The 14,778-nt window shown below is 38.5% G+C and overlaps 1 protein-coding gene across 1 annotated transcript; it reads left to right on the top strand.

The window, feature by feature from the left end:
• Positions 1-7,972: 7,972 nt before the first annotated feature.
• LOC137020429 (mucin-5AC-like) lies at positions 7,973-12,102 on the top strand. The gene is made up of 3 exons (XM_067385981.1): positions 7,973-8,027; positions 8,902-10,987; positions 11,040-12,102. The coding sequence occupies exons 1-3, from the start codon at positions 7,973-7,975 to the stop codon at positions 12,100-12,102; spliced, it is 3,204 nt and encodes a 1,067-aa protein (XP_067242082.1).
• The last annotated feature ends 2,676 nt before the right edge of the window (positions 12,103-14,778 follow it).

Genomic DNA, 14,778 nt, shown 5'->3' with positions numbered 1-14,778 from the left:
TTTTCTTGTAAATTTAACTTTACTAGTTAATTAAAAAAAGTAATCTGATTACGCAACTCATGTTACTTGTAATGCGTTTCCCCAACACTGCTCATATATATATATATATATATATCAAAAAAACATACTTTTGAGATTTTTGTGGCAATAAATAATGACTTTTCAACAATCTAGTGATGGCCGATTTCCAAACACTGCTTCAGAGCTTTACGAATCTTTTGTTTCAAATCAGTGATTCGGATCTCCAATCAAACGGCTAAACTGCTGAAATCATGTGACTTTGGCGCTTCGAACCGCTCATTTGATTCGTAAAGCTTCATGAAGCAGTGTTTAGAAAAATCGTCCATCACTAGATATTGTTGGAAAGTTGTTATTTTGTTTTTTTTTGGTGCACAAAACGTATTCTCGTCACTTCATAACATTGAGGTTGAACCACTGCAATCACATGACTGTTTTAATTAAATTTCATCAAAAATATCTTAATTTGTGTTCTGAAGGTGAATGAAGGTCTTACGGGTGTGGAATGACATGAGGGAGAGTAATTAATGACATAATTTTCATTTTGGGGTGAACTAACCCTTTAAACAAGTTTCAGTTGTTAAATAACATTTCAGAGTCTTTAAATCACTTTTGACTGTTTTTATGTCAGGTGGTACAACCAGATAATACACTCCATACCAGCTGACACTGAAAGTGAACCAACCAACCCATACTTGACATTAGCAGTTTTAGCAGTATTAGAGAGAGATCTACAAACCGTCTCATGCATTATCATGTTTACTGCTATTGTCAATTCATCATAACAGAGCCGTGTTTGCAGCTGTGCCACCCTCACATTTAAACTGTTTTGCACTTTTCTCAACAGCTTTAAAACTACTGATGTTTATAAAATCTGGTTATATGAAATGTTTCAAACCTAAAATTTTTAATGTGAATATAGAGTTTCTATGTGAATAAGAGTGTAATTTATTCCTGTGATTTTCAGCATCATTACTCCAGTCTTCAGTGTCACATGATCATTCTGATATGCTGATCTGCTGCTCAAGAAACATTTCTGATTATTATTCATAGTTCATATTTTTGTGGAAAGTGATTCTGGATTCTGCCGTGAATTTCTATAGAGAAATAGAGTCTTTTGTAACATCATCAGTGTCGTTACTGTCACTTTTGATCAATTCAATCAGAAAATCAAGTTTTCAATAAATCTAAACAAAAAGTCATCAGCTGAAAGGATTAAAGTACCAGCGATGATGTGACAGAGAGGTCAGGGGTCATTCATATTCGCATACTTGAGGGAAGTGAGGAACCGGAGCAGGAGAGAGTAGGTGGAGCGGCATTGTGATGCGTGGTGTCTCAGCTCCGCCCCCTGCAGATCTCTTTGATGCTGAAGAGTTCAGGACGTCACCGTTTCTCCTCAGAGGTCCCGCGCTGGGAACCCAGAAACTGCTCGCTCGGGGCCCCGCAGGAGAACTTTTGTTCCTAAAGAAAATAAACGTGCTGTCAGGACGAGAACGGGGAAGGTCTTGCAGAGATTAAAACAAATAGAACAGGAAAAGAGTCGGCTCAGGTAGCCTATCAACATGGGGGCGGATCAGGATGCAAATGAGATGGGAAAACACACATGGCATTAATGAAGCTGTGCGCTGATGTGGAAATACACTGGCTCCAAATATTATTTATTAGATATCAAAGTGGAGGCTATTTTAACTAAAGATTGTTGGGATTGAAATAACACAACAATAAATAAACCAGTATTTATCTGTATTTAACAAGATGCATCTAAACATGTCAAAACAGAAGCGCTCAAAAGATCACACTGAAAATGCGATGCATTGCAGTTATACTGAAAGAAAAGAGACTCACAAAGAACGTAAGCTGATTATCTGGATTATTTAAAGACCATGTAAATGAATTCATTATATTTTTAAGCATCTGACGCATGCTGGTGACGAAGTGTAAAGAGAAAGTATACGGGTCATTCTGCAGAACCGGATCACAGTTGGAAGCGTCTTAAAAAAATGTCCTTTTCCACAAATTTTGTCTGTTTGCAAATCGTATAATATCCAAGCTACACATTTCTAGTAATTGTGCAGTTAATTCTCATATTGTATTTTCAGAAAGTTTTGGAATATTTTTCCTCTCCCCAAATTTGTCACTAACGAAACACGATAATAAATCATTTAATAAGAAGAATCACATTGACCTGTTAAGATTTTTGTACCTTGTAAATATATTTTTTGTTATTTTTTAAAAATGTTTGCACAGGTGAATCAATAACAATTTTAACAATATTTCAAGTGTAATTTATGAGATTTGTTGTACTTTGAATCCAATCTTTCTTTGTAAAAGTCATAAAGTTTATCAAACTGATTTCAAACTGAAGGATTCATTAGTTTGAATAAACATTGAACCAAACACTATAATAACATCTGAGCTGATCATTCAATATACTTTATTCCTGACATGTTTCAGTCGTGACAGTAATGTGTTGGTAGTGACCACATCACATGACACAATTTAACATTAAAATACTAATGATTTGCATAAATGAACTAAAATTGTGTTTATTTTCCCCAAATAAATGATTATGTATGTACCAGAACTTCACCACATGTTTCATTTTATGGAATAACAGTCAAAAAAGTTTGCTTAATTGCAGAAAAAGGTGTTTGTAGTGACGTTCCTTAAAGCTCCACACAGATTTTCAGACTTTTGTACACATTTAACTCAGAATGATGATCTATCTGCTGTGAAAGAGGAATATTTCCTGATCAGAAATGTAGAAGTGTGTTAAAATCAGACTCAAACACACACTGTTCCGGTGGTGACATGAAAATGAGAGACACATTATTTTATTTTTTTTACATAAAGTTTAGTGATTTTTTTTTTTTTTTTTTACTTTAAATTTAAAAATATATTTTTAAGAACAATGGGGAAAAATGCAAAAATTATTTCATCGTCATTTTCAGAAGCTGAATGTAGGGGTCAGGGTTCAGGACAGACTCTTCCCAAATGAAAGTACTCAATAAATGATGATTTTGTATATATTAATCATACTGATATTTTAAATATTATTGTGAGATTCAGTAGATAATAGAAGGATCTTAGTAAACATCTAAAATGTGAATACTTAAATGCATTTTATGTTCTTCATTATACATCATTTGTTCTTATTTATTTGTCTACAAATACATTTATAGATACAGTGATTTCCAAGAAGTAAAGTTTCCAAAGTACTGTAAGACACTGTTATGCACGTCATCTTATTTCTCAAAACGGCACATTTCGCCCTCTAGTGGTAGTTTAATGTAGTGCTTCGATGTGTTTATGAAAACGAACTCAACAAACAATCACAAAGCATCAATTATTATAAAACTGACTGTCGTTTTATCTGGTTGACTTTGAAGAAAATAGAGACAAACACCCCTGCTTTCTATACTTTGCATGTATATGTCATAAAGACATTTCATTTTGGTTATCTATTATTTACACAAATCAACTGAACAGGGTGGAAATAATGGTTAGCTATTGCTCACTGAGGGATTGAGAGTTAGTTTAATATGATTGCATGTGTTTGCATGATTTCAAGTGTAAATTTGAAGTTTAATTTGACATCTCTTGAAATCTTATACCGATTTCTGTAACATGATCTACAGTCAGAAAAAAACAAACAAACAAAAAAACAAGTAACACCACAAATCACATTATATTTACCTCAGGAAAGCGTTCACTGACCATAACATGTTAGTTAGTTGTTTTCCCTCCAATATGATGTCACTTCCTGCAGGATGAATGAGCAAAAGACAGAAAAAAGGTGATAAACAATTAAAATAATATCCTAGAGAAATCATGTTTTGTTATTTGATGATGAGACAATAAGTAACACCTGGGCAAAAATACACGCTACATGAAATATAATTTTCATCTTTTCCAACTGTGAGTTTAATATTTGACCCTATACAGGCCTACATTATGATGGGACATGAAAACTTACTGTATATTAGGAATATATTTCAAAAGTGAGGGGCAAACAAACTAAGACTTAAGGACTGTAGGAAGTAACTGGAAGACAGAAGGACAGGAGAGGAAGACTGCATTATTAAAGCATGTGGCGTTATATAAGCGCCTCACACTCACAGCTGAATCCAGAGGACCTTCTGAAGCTGAAGATGCACTTTGGTATTTAGATGACAAAGACATAATGAAGTGGAAAGAGCCGCTGCTTTCGCTGCAGTTCGATTATATTACACATCCTGTCATTAATCTCGCTTGATGATTGTGTGGCGTTATGTAAATTACCTTAATCCATTCAGGCTACTTATTTATGCTTCTGTTGCCTATTTATTTAATACTTTATGACAACGAATATAGATATATTATTATTAATGTTGTTTATTTGGCAATAAAAATGTACAGTCAATTTATTGCCAGTAATACACAGTATATTGAAAACTGTCAAAAACAAATGCAATTTTTTTTTTGCATTATTTATTAACTGTATGTGAACTCAAAAGCATATATTTTCAATTATCCATGCATTCAACATCCAGATATTATGTAACATAAGGGTAACATCTGAGTGTCTTCACTTATTCATGCGCCTGCTTGAACATTTCTAACCCGAGAGAGAGAGAGAGAGAGAGGTCAGGATTTCAAGTTTCAAGTCAAGTGTGTTAGAGCATTCAGGGTAGTTTCTAGTGCATTCTGACAGTGCAGGATGTGGTTGCTAGGCAGTTGCTAGGGTGTTTTTGATGGCTGCAAGATGTCCATATTCTGGTCTCTAGATATTGCTTGGGTCCCTCTATGACCCAAACAGGCCTAAAAATAACTTTTTGAATGGCCAGTGATTTAAGAAAATGTACCGGCCATAAATATATTTTTTATTAACAGCAATTAAACTATTTTTGCAAAAACATCCAGTTATGACACCAAAATTTTAGATACCAGTGAATATTCACAGTTCTCTATTTTAATTTTGACACCGCAGCTAAAACTACTAACCTAACTAATATAAATTTAAAACATTATTAAAGACAAGAGTAGTTTTTAGGTAGAGACTCCGAATAAAGTAATCAAATGAAAAATAACACTACATAGTATGCACAGTATAAATGAAACATAGATTAATCCTTGTAAAAGTTTCAAAAGTTATTCAGTCAAGAGTGATTTTTTCTTTGTGCTTTTCAGTTTGACTAACATTAAACACAGAAATATTGTGCTACTGTCACTTTAAGACTAATGCACGGATCCAATATTCTGTTACACACTTTCTCGACTGTTTGCGTTCACTTAAGCCATATCCGACTGTGTTTACTAGGGTACCCGTCGAATTTTGTGTAAATTTGTCCGTTCAAGTGCTATGTTATTTAAACCAGAGCTCATTTCAGTATTCACACACTGTCTTAAAGGGGACATATCATAAAAATCATACTTTTTCTGTGTTCAAGTGCTATAATCGGGTCCCCGGTGCATCTATCAACCCAGAAAACGTGAAAAAGGACAACCCTGTAACTTTGTTTTGGTAAGCCATTCTCTGCAAGCATGTGAAAAAACGAGCCGCTCAGATTTCGATCTTATTATAATATCACCGCCCCTTAATCTGCATGTTTCCACCCATGGCCCCGCCATTTTGTTTTCACAAGTGACATCGGTGTACCAGTTCTAAATCCATGGCAAAAGTTTGAACAAAGCATGTTAACTGTTCTGTCGTTGCTGCACAGACGAGCACTGAACGCTATTTAGAGTCTCATTAGCTTGGATAGCCTGAAGTTGACCCTGACAAGATCGATTGATAAAAAACATCCAAAGCGATATTTTGGAAAAAAATATTAGATCATACACAGCATTTGATAGCAATCATAAACATTAGTCTGGTGTGTATGGCTCTGTGTGACAAACAGGTGCACTATGTATAGTGGGCGTCCGTACGGGTTTTGCACAAAAGATGAACATGACGGCACATGCTAGTGGATGAGTTGAATCAACTCCACAGCAACTACATCAATTTATCCACTAACCATTCAGAAACGTCTAAAAGTTGTAACTTCTTCCTGAGTCTCTCCATCAGTGTCGACTCCGGTTTGAACAATGTAAGGCTGAACACTTTCCTCATTTTGTCTGCGTGAGATTCTCCAGCTTTGTTGTTGTTGAGCTGTTAAAGCTCCGCCCTCTTCTGGAAAGCGGAGCTCATTTGCATTTAAAGGGACACACACATGTTTTGCTCACACCCAAATAAGGGCAAATGAATGTATGGGTTTTGTTTGCAAGCGCTCAAGTGGGTGCGCACTTCTGATATTTAAACTTCCCACACAGCGTGTGAGTAATGAATTTGATTCTCTTTGGCATCTTCTTGCGCTTGGATATTAAAATAGCTTTCTTAACGAAGCAGTACTGCCTCATCTGTCGTTCATGTTTGTTCACATTCATGTTCTCAGAACATTGTATTGTTAGAATCCTTAAAAATGTTACCGGCCAACTGGCGATTGACACCGTTTCACATACTCGCCGGCATCGATTTTTGCTCACTTTTGGCACTTGGCGAGTGTTAATTTTAGGCCCTAGCTATAGTGATGCAAACAGCACTAATAGATAGAGAGTAATAGTCTTCAAAGCTCCACCAGAACACAAACATGTGAACCTTCAGCACATTTCTATAATCGCTCTTTTCTTCCTGAAGGGTGATCAGAGTGAAAACATGAAATCTGTCTTAAAAATAAAACTCCAGCCCTGTTTGAAGGAGGAAACCCGTCAAAAGTGCCTGTGAGGACAAACAAGACCGGGATGAAGACAGATCAAAACTGTGTTTGCTGACAGATGAAGTTCATTATTTCACTTTTATGATTGAATGAGTAATGATGAAACCTTACCAAACCAGAGGATCAAAGTCTGATTGTCACCAAGCAAAAAGACCAAGAAGTGCAGAAGTTGTGAGAGATAAGAACTAGGGACCGCAAGAACGTTTTTTGACTTATTTTACACAACAAATAACCCAGCAAAGCAGCGTGAACATGAACTAGAGGAGACCACCAGGGCAAGTTATTTTTACTCCAGTAAATATTTCTTAGGGTGGGTTCGTATGTTTACATGACAATGATGAACTAAAACATTTTTTTTTTTGCTTATAGTTGACAACAATCACACGGATCCACGAAAACGACTAAAAACGCTGTATTCTGCTCCAGACCAGTAGATGGCGATGTGACTTTGTAAAGAAACACTGCGCATGACGTCACAGTTTCCACAAATTCACGTTCTTGTTGTTTACATGGTCTTGATAACGGTATTGTTTTCAAAAACGTTCACTTTGAAACCCAATTTCAGGCCCCAAAACACTGTTATCATGTAAATAAACAACCTAAACACATGAAAAAGTGTTCGGTTTTAGTTAAAAACAGCCCCTTAGACACATACCTTAATGTCTACTCAACATTTCCACTATTATTCCACAGGAAAAAAAGATTCAGTACACTGAACACAGGTCGTCACAACTGTTTAATAATATTGATTTCAGAAAAATACATTTATTTGTTTTAAATACTACTTTCACAACATATCTTTATTTAAAATGTATTTTTCAGATCAATTAAACATACACAGAACAATTAAGAAATTGTAAAAAACTTGAGACAACTTGCCCCTGTCTTTAACCCTTAATGCCCGATAAAATATTTTTGCACTGAGTTGTGTTTAGTTTCGAATTCAGCTTTGATTATTAAATATATATGTGAAGGATCTGAGGCGCAGTGAGGCGATCGATACTCTTCCCGCAGTATGAAGCAGTCTCTCCACAGAAGTACTGTATGATTTATCACAGTCAGGTGGCCTGCAGGGTCTCCGTGGAGACGGCTGCCGGTAATTGTACAGAAGCGCAGGTGGTCCGGGCTCTCTGGGGATGCAAGGATGTTCAGGAAAACACTGTTACTCATTATGATTCAGAAACTAGAACACACTGCAGAACATCACACCTAGAGACATGAAGATGAGCACACGCTCTCTACTATCAAGAGATATATCAGCTGCAAGAAAAAGTATGTGAACCACTTGCAGAATCTGTGAAAATGTGAATAATTTTCACAAAATAAAAGAGATCATGCAAAATGCATGTTATTTTTTATTTAGTACTGTCCTAAATAAGATATTTTACATAAAAGATGTTTATATATAGTTGAAAAAAAAAGCTGAATTTATTAAAATGAAAAACATGCATTTTGCATGATCTCTCTTATTTTGTTCAAATTATTCACATTTTCACAGACTCTGCAAGTGGTTCACATACTTTTTCTTGCAACTGTATGTATATATGTCATAGAAAACTTCATAATCCTTATACTCTTCTTTCAGTTAAGAAAATGAACTGAAACCGTGAGGAACCTATACAGAAAATTCAGTGCAACATTATTTGAATCATGCATTAAAAATGATTTCTCTTTTACCTGTTTTTGTCTTTATGTAAATGTGAGCATGTTAAACCAGCAGATAATATAGAGAGAGTTAAACACCAAAGTCTTCATCAATGAGCTCAGATCTTCCCCTGCAGACACATCAGACACATCAATATGGAGACGGAGCAAAAACAGCCGGAGCGTTCAGCGCTCAGATTATGTTCCAGATTCACAAACCCTAATTCATTTTGATGTAATAAATAATGTTAGATAAAAGTTCTCACTCTGAAACACGTTTGCCTCTAATGCTGAAATGTTCACATCAGACTGTACCGTGTGAGGAAAGCGTCTGTTTCTCTTGCTCTTTATGCATGTGTTTCTCTTTCATTGTCTCTGTATCACGCTCTTTCTCTCACACAGCCCTCCTGTGAAGCACAAAATGCTAATAAGAGTGTCAAAAAAAGTGACAATGAGAAACGGTCCTCCAGCTTTGATCTGTGTGTTGTATTGTTCACTGCAGCCTGTTGTTCTCCTGAAAGCCTCTGTGAGGACAGAACCGCAGAACCTCAGAACCGCAGAACCCCAGAACCTCAGAACCTCAGAACCTCAGAACCGCAGAACCTCAGAACCGCAGAACCTCAGAACCACAGAACCTCAGAACCACAGAACCTCAGAACCTCAGAACCTCAGAACCACAGAACCTCAGAACCTCAGAACCTCAGAACCACAGAACCTCAGAACCTCAGAACCTCAGAACCACAGAACCTCAGAACCTCAGAACCTCAGAACCACAGAACCTCAGAACCTCAGAACCACAGAACCTCAGAACCTCAGAACCACAGAACCTCAGAACCTCAGAACCACAGAACCTCAGAACCTCAGAACCTCAGAACCACAGAACCTCAGAACCTCAGAACCTCAGAACCACAGAACCTCAGAACCTCAGAACCTCAGAACCACAGAACCTCAGAACCTCAGAACCACAGAACCTCTGAACCTCAGAACCACAGAACCTCAGAACCTCAGAACCGCAGAACCTCAGAACCTCAGAACCACAGAACCTCAGAACCTCAGAACCTCAGAACCACAGAACCTCAGAACCTCAGAACCACAGAACCTCAGAACCTCAGAACCTCAGAACCGCAGAACCACAGAACCACAGAACCTCAGAACCGCAGAACCACAGAACCTCAGAACCTCAGAACCACAGAACCTCAGAACCACAGAACCTCAGAACCACAGAACCTCAGAACCGCAGAACCACAGAACCTCAGAACCTCAGAACCACAGAACCTCAGAATCACAGAACCTCAGAACCTCAGAACCTCAGAACCACAGAACCTCAGAACCTCAGAACCACAGAACCTCAGAACCTCAGAACCTCAGAATCACAGAACCTCAGAACCTCAGAACCTCAGAACCACAGAACCTCAGAATCACAGAACCTCAGAACCTCAGAACCTCAGATCCACAGAACCTAAGAACCTCAGAACCGCAGAACCACAGAACCTCAGAATCACAGAACCACAGAACCTCAGAACCTCAGATCCACAGAACCTAAGAACCTCAGAACCGCAGAACCACAGAACCTCAGATCCACAGAACCTCAGAACCTCAGATCCACAGAACCTCAGAACCTCAGATCCACAGAACCTCAGAACCTCAGAACCTCAGATCCACAGAACCTCAGAACCTCAGATCCACAGAACCTCAGAACCTCAGAACCGCAGAACCTCAGAACCACAGAACCTCAGAACCTCAGAACCGCAGAACCGCAGAACCACAGAACCTCAGAACCGCAGAACCACAGAACCTCAGAACCTCAGAACCACAGAACCTCAGAACCACAGAACCTCAGAACCACAGAACCTCAGAACCACAGAACCTCAGAACCGCAGAACCACAGAACCTCAGAACCTCAGAACCACAGAACCTCAGAATCACAGAACCTCAGAACCGCAGAACCACAGAACCTCAGAACCTCAGAACCTCAGAACCACAGAACCTCAGAACCACAGAACCTCAGAACCTCAGAACCACAGAACCTCAGAACCTCAGAACCACAGAACCTCAGAACCTCAGAACCACAGAACCTCAGAACCTCAGAACCACAGAACCTCAGAACCTCAGAACCGCAGAACCTCAGAACCTCAGAACCACAGAACCTCAGAACCTCAGAACCTCAGAACCACAGAACCTCAGAACCTCAGAACCTCAGAACCGCAGAACCTCAGAACCACAGAACCTCAGAACCTCAGAACCTCAGAACCGCAGAACCACAGAACCTCAGAACCGCAGAACCACAGAACCTCAGAACCTCAGAACCACAGAACCTCAGAACCACAGAACCTCAGAACCGCAGAACCACAGAACCTCAGAACCTCAGAACCACAGAACCTCAGAATCACAGAACCTCAGAACCTCAGAACCTCAGAACCACAGAACCTCAGAACCTCAGAACCACAGAACCTCAGAACCTCAGAACCTCAGAACCTCAGAATCACAGAACCTCAGAACCTCAGAACCTCAGAACCACAGAACCTCAGAATCACAGAACCTCAGAACCTCAGAACCTCAGATCCACAGAACCTAAGAACCTCAGAACCGCAGAACCACAGAACCTCAGAATCACAGAACCACAGAACCTCAGAACCTCAGATCCACAGAACCTAAGAACCTCAGAACCGCAGAACCACAGAACCTCAGATCCACAGATCCACAGAACCTCAGAACCTCAGAACCTCAGATCCACAGAACCTCAGAACCTCAGATCCACAGAACCTCAGAACCTCAGAACCTCAGATCCACAGAACCTCAGAACCTCAGATCCACAGAACCTCAGAACCTCAGAACCGCAGAACCTCAGAACCACAGAACCTCAGAACCTCAGAACCTCAGAACCGCAGAACCACAGAACCTCAGAACCGCAGAACCACAGAACCTCAGAACCTCAGAACCACAGAACCTCAGAACCACAGAACCTCAGAACCACAGAACCTCAGAACCGCAGAACCACAGAACCTCAGAACCTCAGAACCACAGAACCTCAGAATCACAGAACCTCAGAACCTCAGAACCACAGAACCTCAGAACCTCAGAACCTCAGAACTTCAGAATCACAGAACCTCAGAACCTCAGAACCTCAGAACCACAGAACCTCAGAATCACAGAACCTCAGAACCTCAGATCCACAGAACCTAAGAACCTCAGAACCGCAGAACCACAGAACCTCAGAATCACAGAACCACAGAACCTCAGAACCTCAGATCCACAGAACCTAAGAACCTCAGAACCGCAGAACCACAGAACCTCAGATCCACAGAACCTCAGAACCTCAGAACCTCAGATCCACAGAACCTCAGAACCTCAGATCCACAGAACCTCAGAACCTCAGAACCTCAGATCCACAGAACCTCAGAACCTCAGATCCACAGAACCTCAGAACCTCAGAACCACAGAACCTCAGAACCACAGAACCTCAGAACCTCAGAACCACAGAACCTCAGAACCTCAGAACCTCAGAACCACAGAACCTCAGAACCTCAGAACCACAGAACCTCAGAACCTCAGAACCACAGAACCTCAGAACCTCAGAACCTCAGAACCACAGAACCTCAGAACCACAGAACCTCAGAACCTCAGAACCTCAGAACCACAGAACCTCAGAACCGCAGAACCGCAGGAGCAGAGAATAAACACATCAGATCATGAATATGTTTAGTTAGTGTAAATTGCAACTAGTAATAAAAATTACTAGTTTTATAACAATTTTATCTAATAATTATGTAATTTATGTAATTTAACAATGATTATTATTTAATTTATATATATATATTTTATTTTTTTATTAGTTTTTATTTTTAATAATAAATGTTTTTAATAAACATTTTTTATTACATAAAAAATTATAATATATTTTAAATGAACCCACATTATCTGATTACTGTCAGGATATTCTCAGGAACAATGTTAAACACGTATCTGGGGAAAATAAAAATAAATAAATAAATAAACCTTGTGTTAGTCTCTTGTGGAGAAAAACAGATTATTTGTTGTATTTTAAATCTGATTTGAAGCAGACTGGAGATGTTTTATTAATGCTGCTCTGTAAGTAAAGCTGTAACTGTGTTTATGATAATTCAATCTATGAATTTTAATTGCTCTAGCTGAGGATGTTTTTGGTAACTATGACATCACAACAAGGAAAGCAAGAGTGTATCTTAATGATTCATCTAAATTTAAATCATTTTCCATTTAAATTCATAGAGATTACATTGTCCAGAACTGTAAAAAAGCAGGACTGACACACACACACACACACACACACACACACACATCAGCAGGTTTTGTTGGTGTTGACCCTGAACACTAATGAAATGCTGTAATCCATTTTCTAAACCTGATTCTTGTACAAACACACCAGAGCAGCTTCTTCAGTCCTGCATTAATTAGCTGATCCTGGGAGCCGCCCGTCTCTGAGCATTCATTCTTCAGACGTCTCCTGAATCACAGACACGAGCTCTTAGGCCATCCGTAAATAAACGCAGCCTTTCTACACAAGATTAATCAGCGCAATTCCTTCCTTCACACAACTAAACTGTCAAAAACACGAACACTAAGCAAAATGTGCAACTAAACAAGGAGAATCTGAGAAAGAGTTTGTCTGTGTGTTCCGTCACATTTGTGCTGTTTTCTTTAACTGCGTTTGTGCAATAGTGTATAATGCACTGAGACTGATTTACATTTACACCATCAGATAAACGTTATTAGTGCTGATAATTTACTCTCCTCCATGTCATCCAAGATGTTCATGTCTTTCTTTCTTCAGTGGAAAAGAAATGAAGGTTTTTGAGGAAATCATTCCAGGATTTTTCTCCATATAGTGGACTTCACTGGGGTTCAACGGGTTGAAGGTCCAAATGTCAGTTTCAGTGCAGCTTCAAAGAGCTCCACATGATCCCAGACGAGGAATAAGAGTCTCATCTAGAGAAACCATCGGACATTTACTAAAAAAATAACAATTTATATAGTTTTTAACCACAAATGCTCATCTTGCACTGCTCTGTGATGCTCCACGCATGACGTAATCATGTTGGAAAGGTCACGCGTGACACGGGCGGAAGTTTACAAAGTGAACATGCAAAGACAAGTCAAACACCCTTTACAAAATAAGGTAAAACAGTGATGTCGGACGATTTTGAAGTTGGAGGAGAAAATGAGATGGAGTTTTTCGCCGTACCGGGTGACCTTTCCAACATGGTTACATCATAAGTTACAGTTAAAGCACACTTATTAACATCTTGGAGGTGAATTATCAGGACATTTTCATTCTGAAGAGAACTAATCCTTTAACAGAGTCCTTCAAACTCCAGCAATGATAAGGTCAGGGAATGCATGAACTGATAAAACGATAGCTTTGAATGCAATGCTTTGGATAAAAGCGTCTGCCTACTGTAAAGTTCTTCAAACTGATTTTGCAGGACCTTCTTAACCCCATCTCTTTATTTCCATATTGGCTGTTTTTTTTCCATAATTCTTTTACCAGAATTGAGGGACGAGTCCTCCTCCTCTTCAGAGTAATCCTGTTCTCTTGAATGAATCGGCTGTACGTTCATCTACTGAGGGATTACAACACTGAGAGAGAGAAAGATATTCTTTACAAATACAAAATACTGTCACTGGAAATATTCACATAATAAACTCGACCTCATTTTCTCTCTTCAGTAAGAACAATTCAAATATATTTCAAATATTTCCAAAAGAAAAGATTCTCATTTACAAGAAAAGTTTAACTTGTGCTCACACGCGTATGCTGAACAAAAGCCTTTTGGAAGAGAAAAGAGTTTGAAATGAGTATATGCAGTTTTTCTCTTCTCATCATGAAACATGCAAAACTTCTCTATGGCATCCATTATTGAGCTCTTCATAGCAATTCACCATCTCTCACTCACTCTGGAGCAGCAGGATGTAGAAAGAGAGTAAAGTAAAAGTAGTTTTTTAACTTGAACTTTTGAACAGTGCGCAACTGATCAGTAAGATTTTTTAAAAGAAATTAATACATTTATAATGCAGTAAATTGATCAAAAGTGTCATAGATACATTTATAATGTTAAAGTCCTCCTGTAGTCAACAATTTCATCCCTTAAAACTCATCTTTGATCACCCAAAAAAATTCTACATGCCTTAAAATAGCTTGAATGTATAAATATGCTAATTAGCCCCACCTCCTGAAATATGAAGCAGCACAACATTGATAATAATCATAAATGTTTCTTGAGCAGCAAATCGTCATATCAGAATGACTTCTGAAGGATCATGTGACACTGAAGACTGGAGTAATGATGCTGAAAATTCAGCTTTGATCACAGGAATAAATTATATTTTAAAATTCAAAAGC

The sequence above is a fragment of the Chanodichthys erythropterus genome, chromosome 5 (assembly GCF_024489055.1).
Source record: "Chanodichthys erythropterus isolate Z2021 chromosome 5, ASM2448905v1, whole genome shotgun sequence".
In the NCBI taxonomy this organism is placed as follows: Eukaryota; Metazoa; Chordata; class Actinopteri; order Cypriniformes; family Xenocyprididae; genus Chanodichthys; species Chanodichthys erythropterus.
This window is presented reverse-complemented; position numbering and strand designations above follow the sequence as displayed.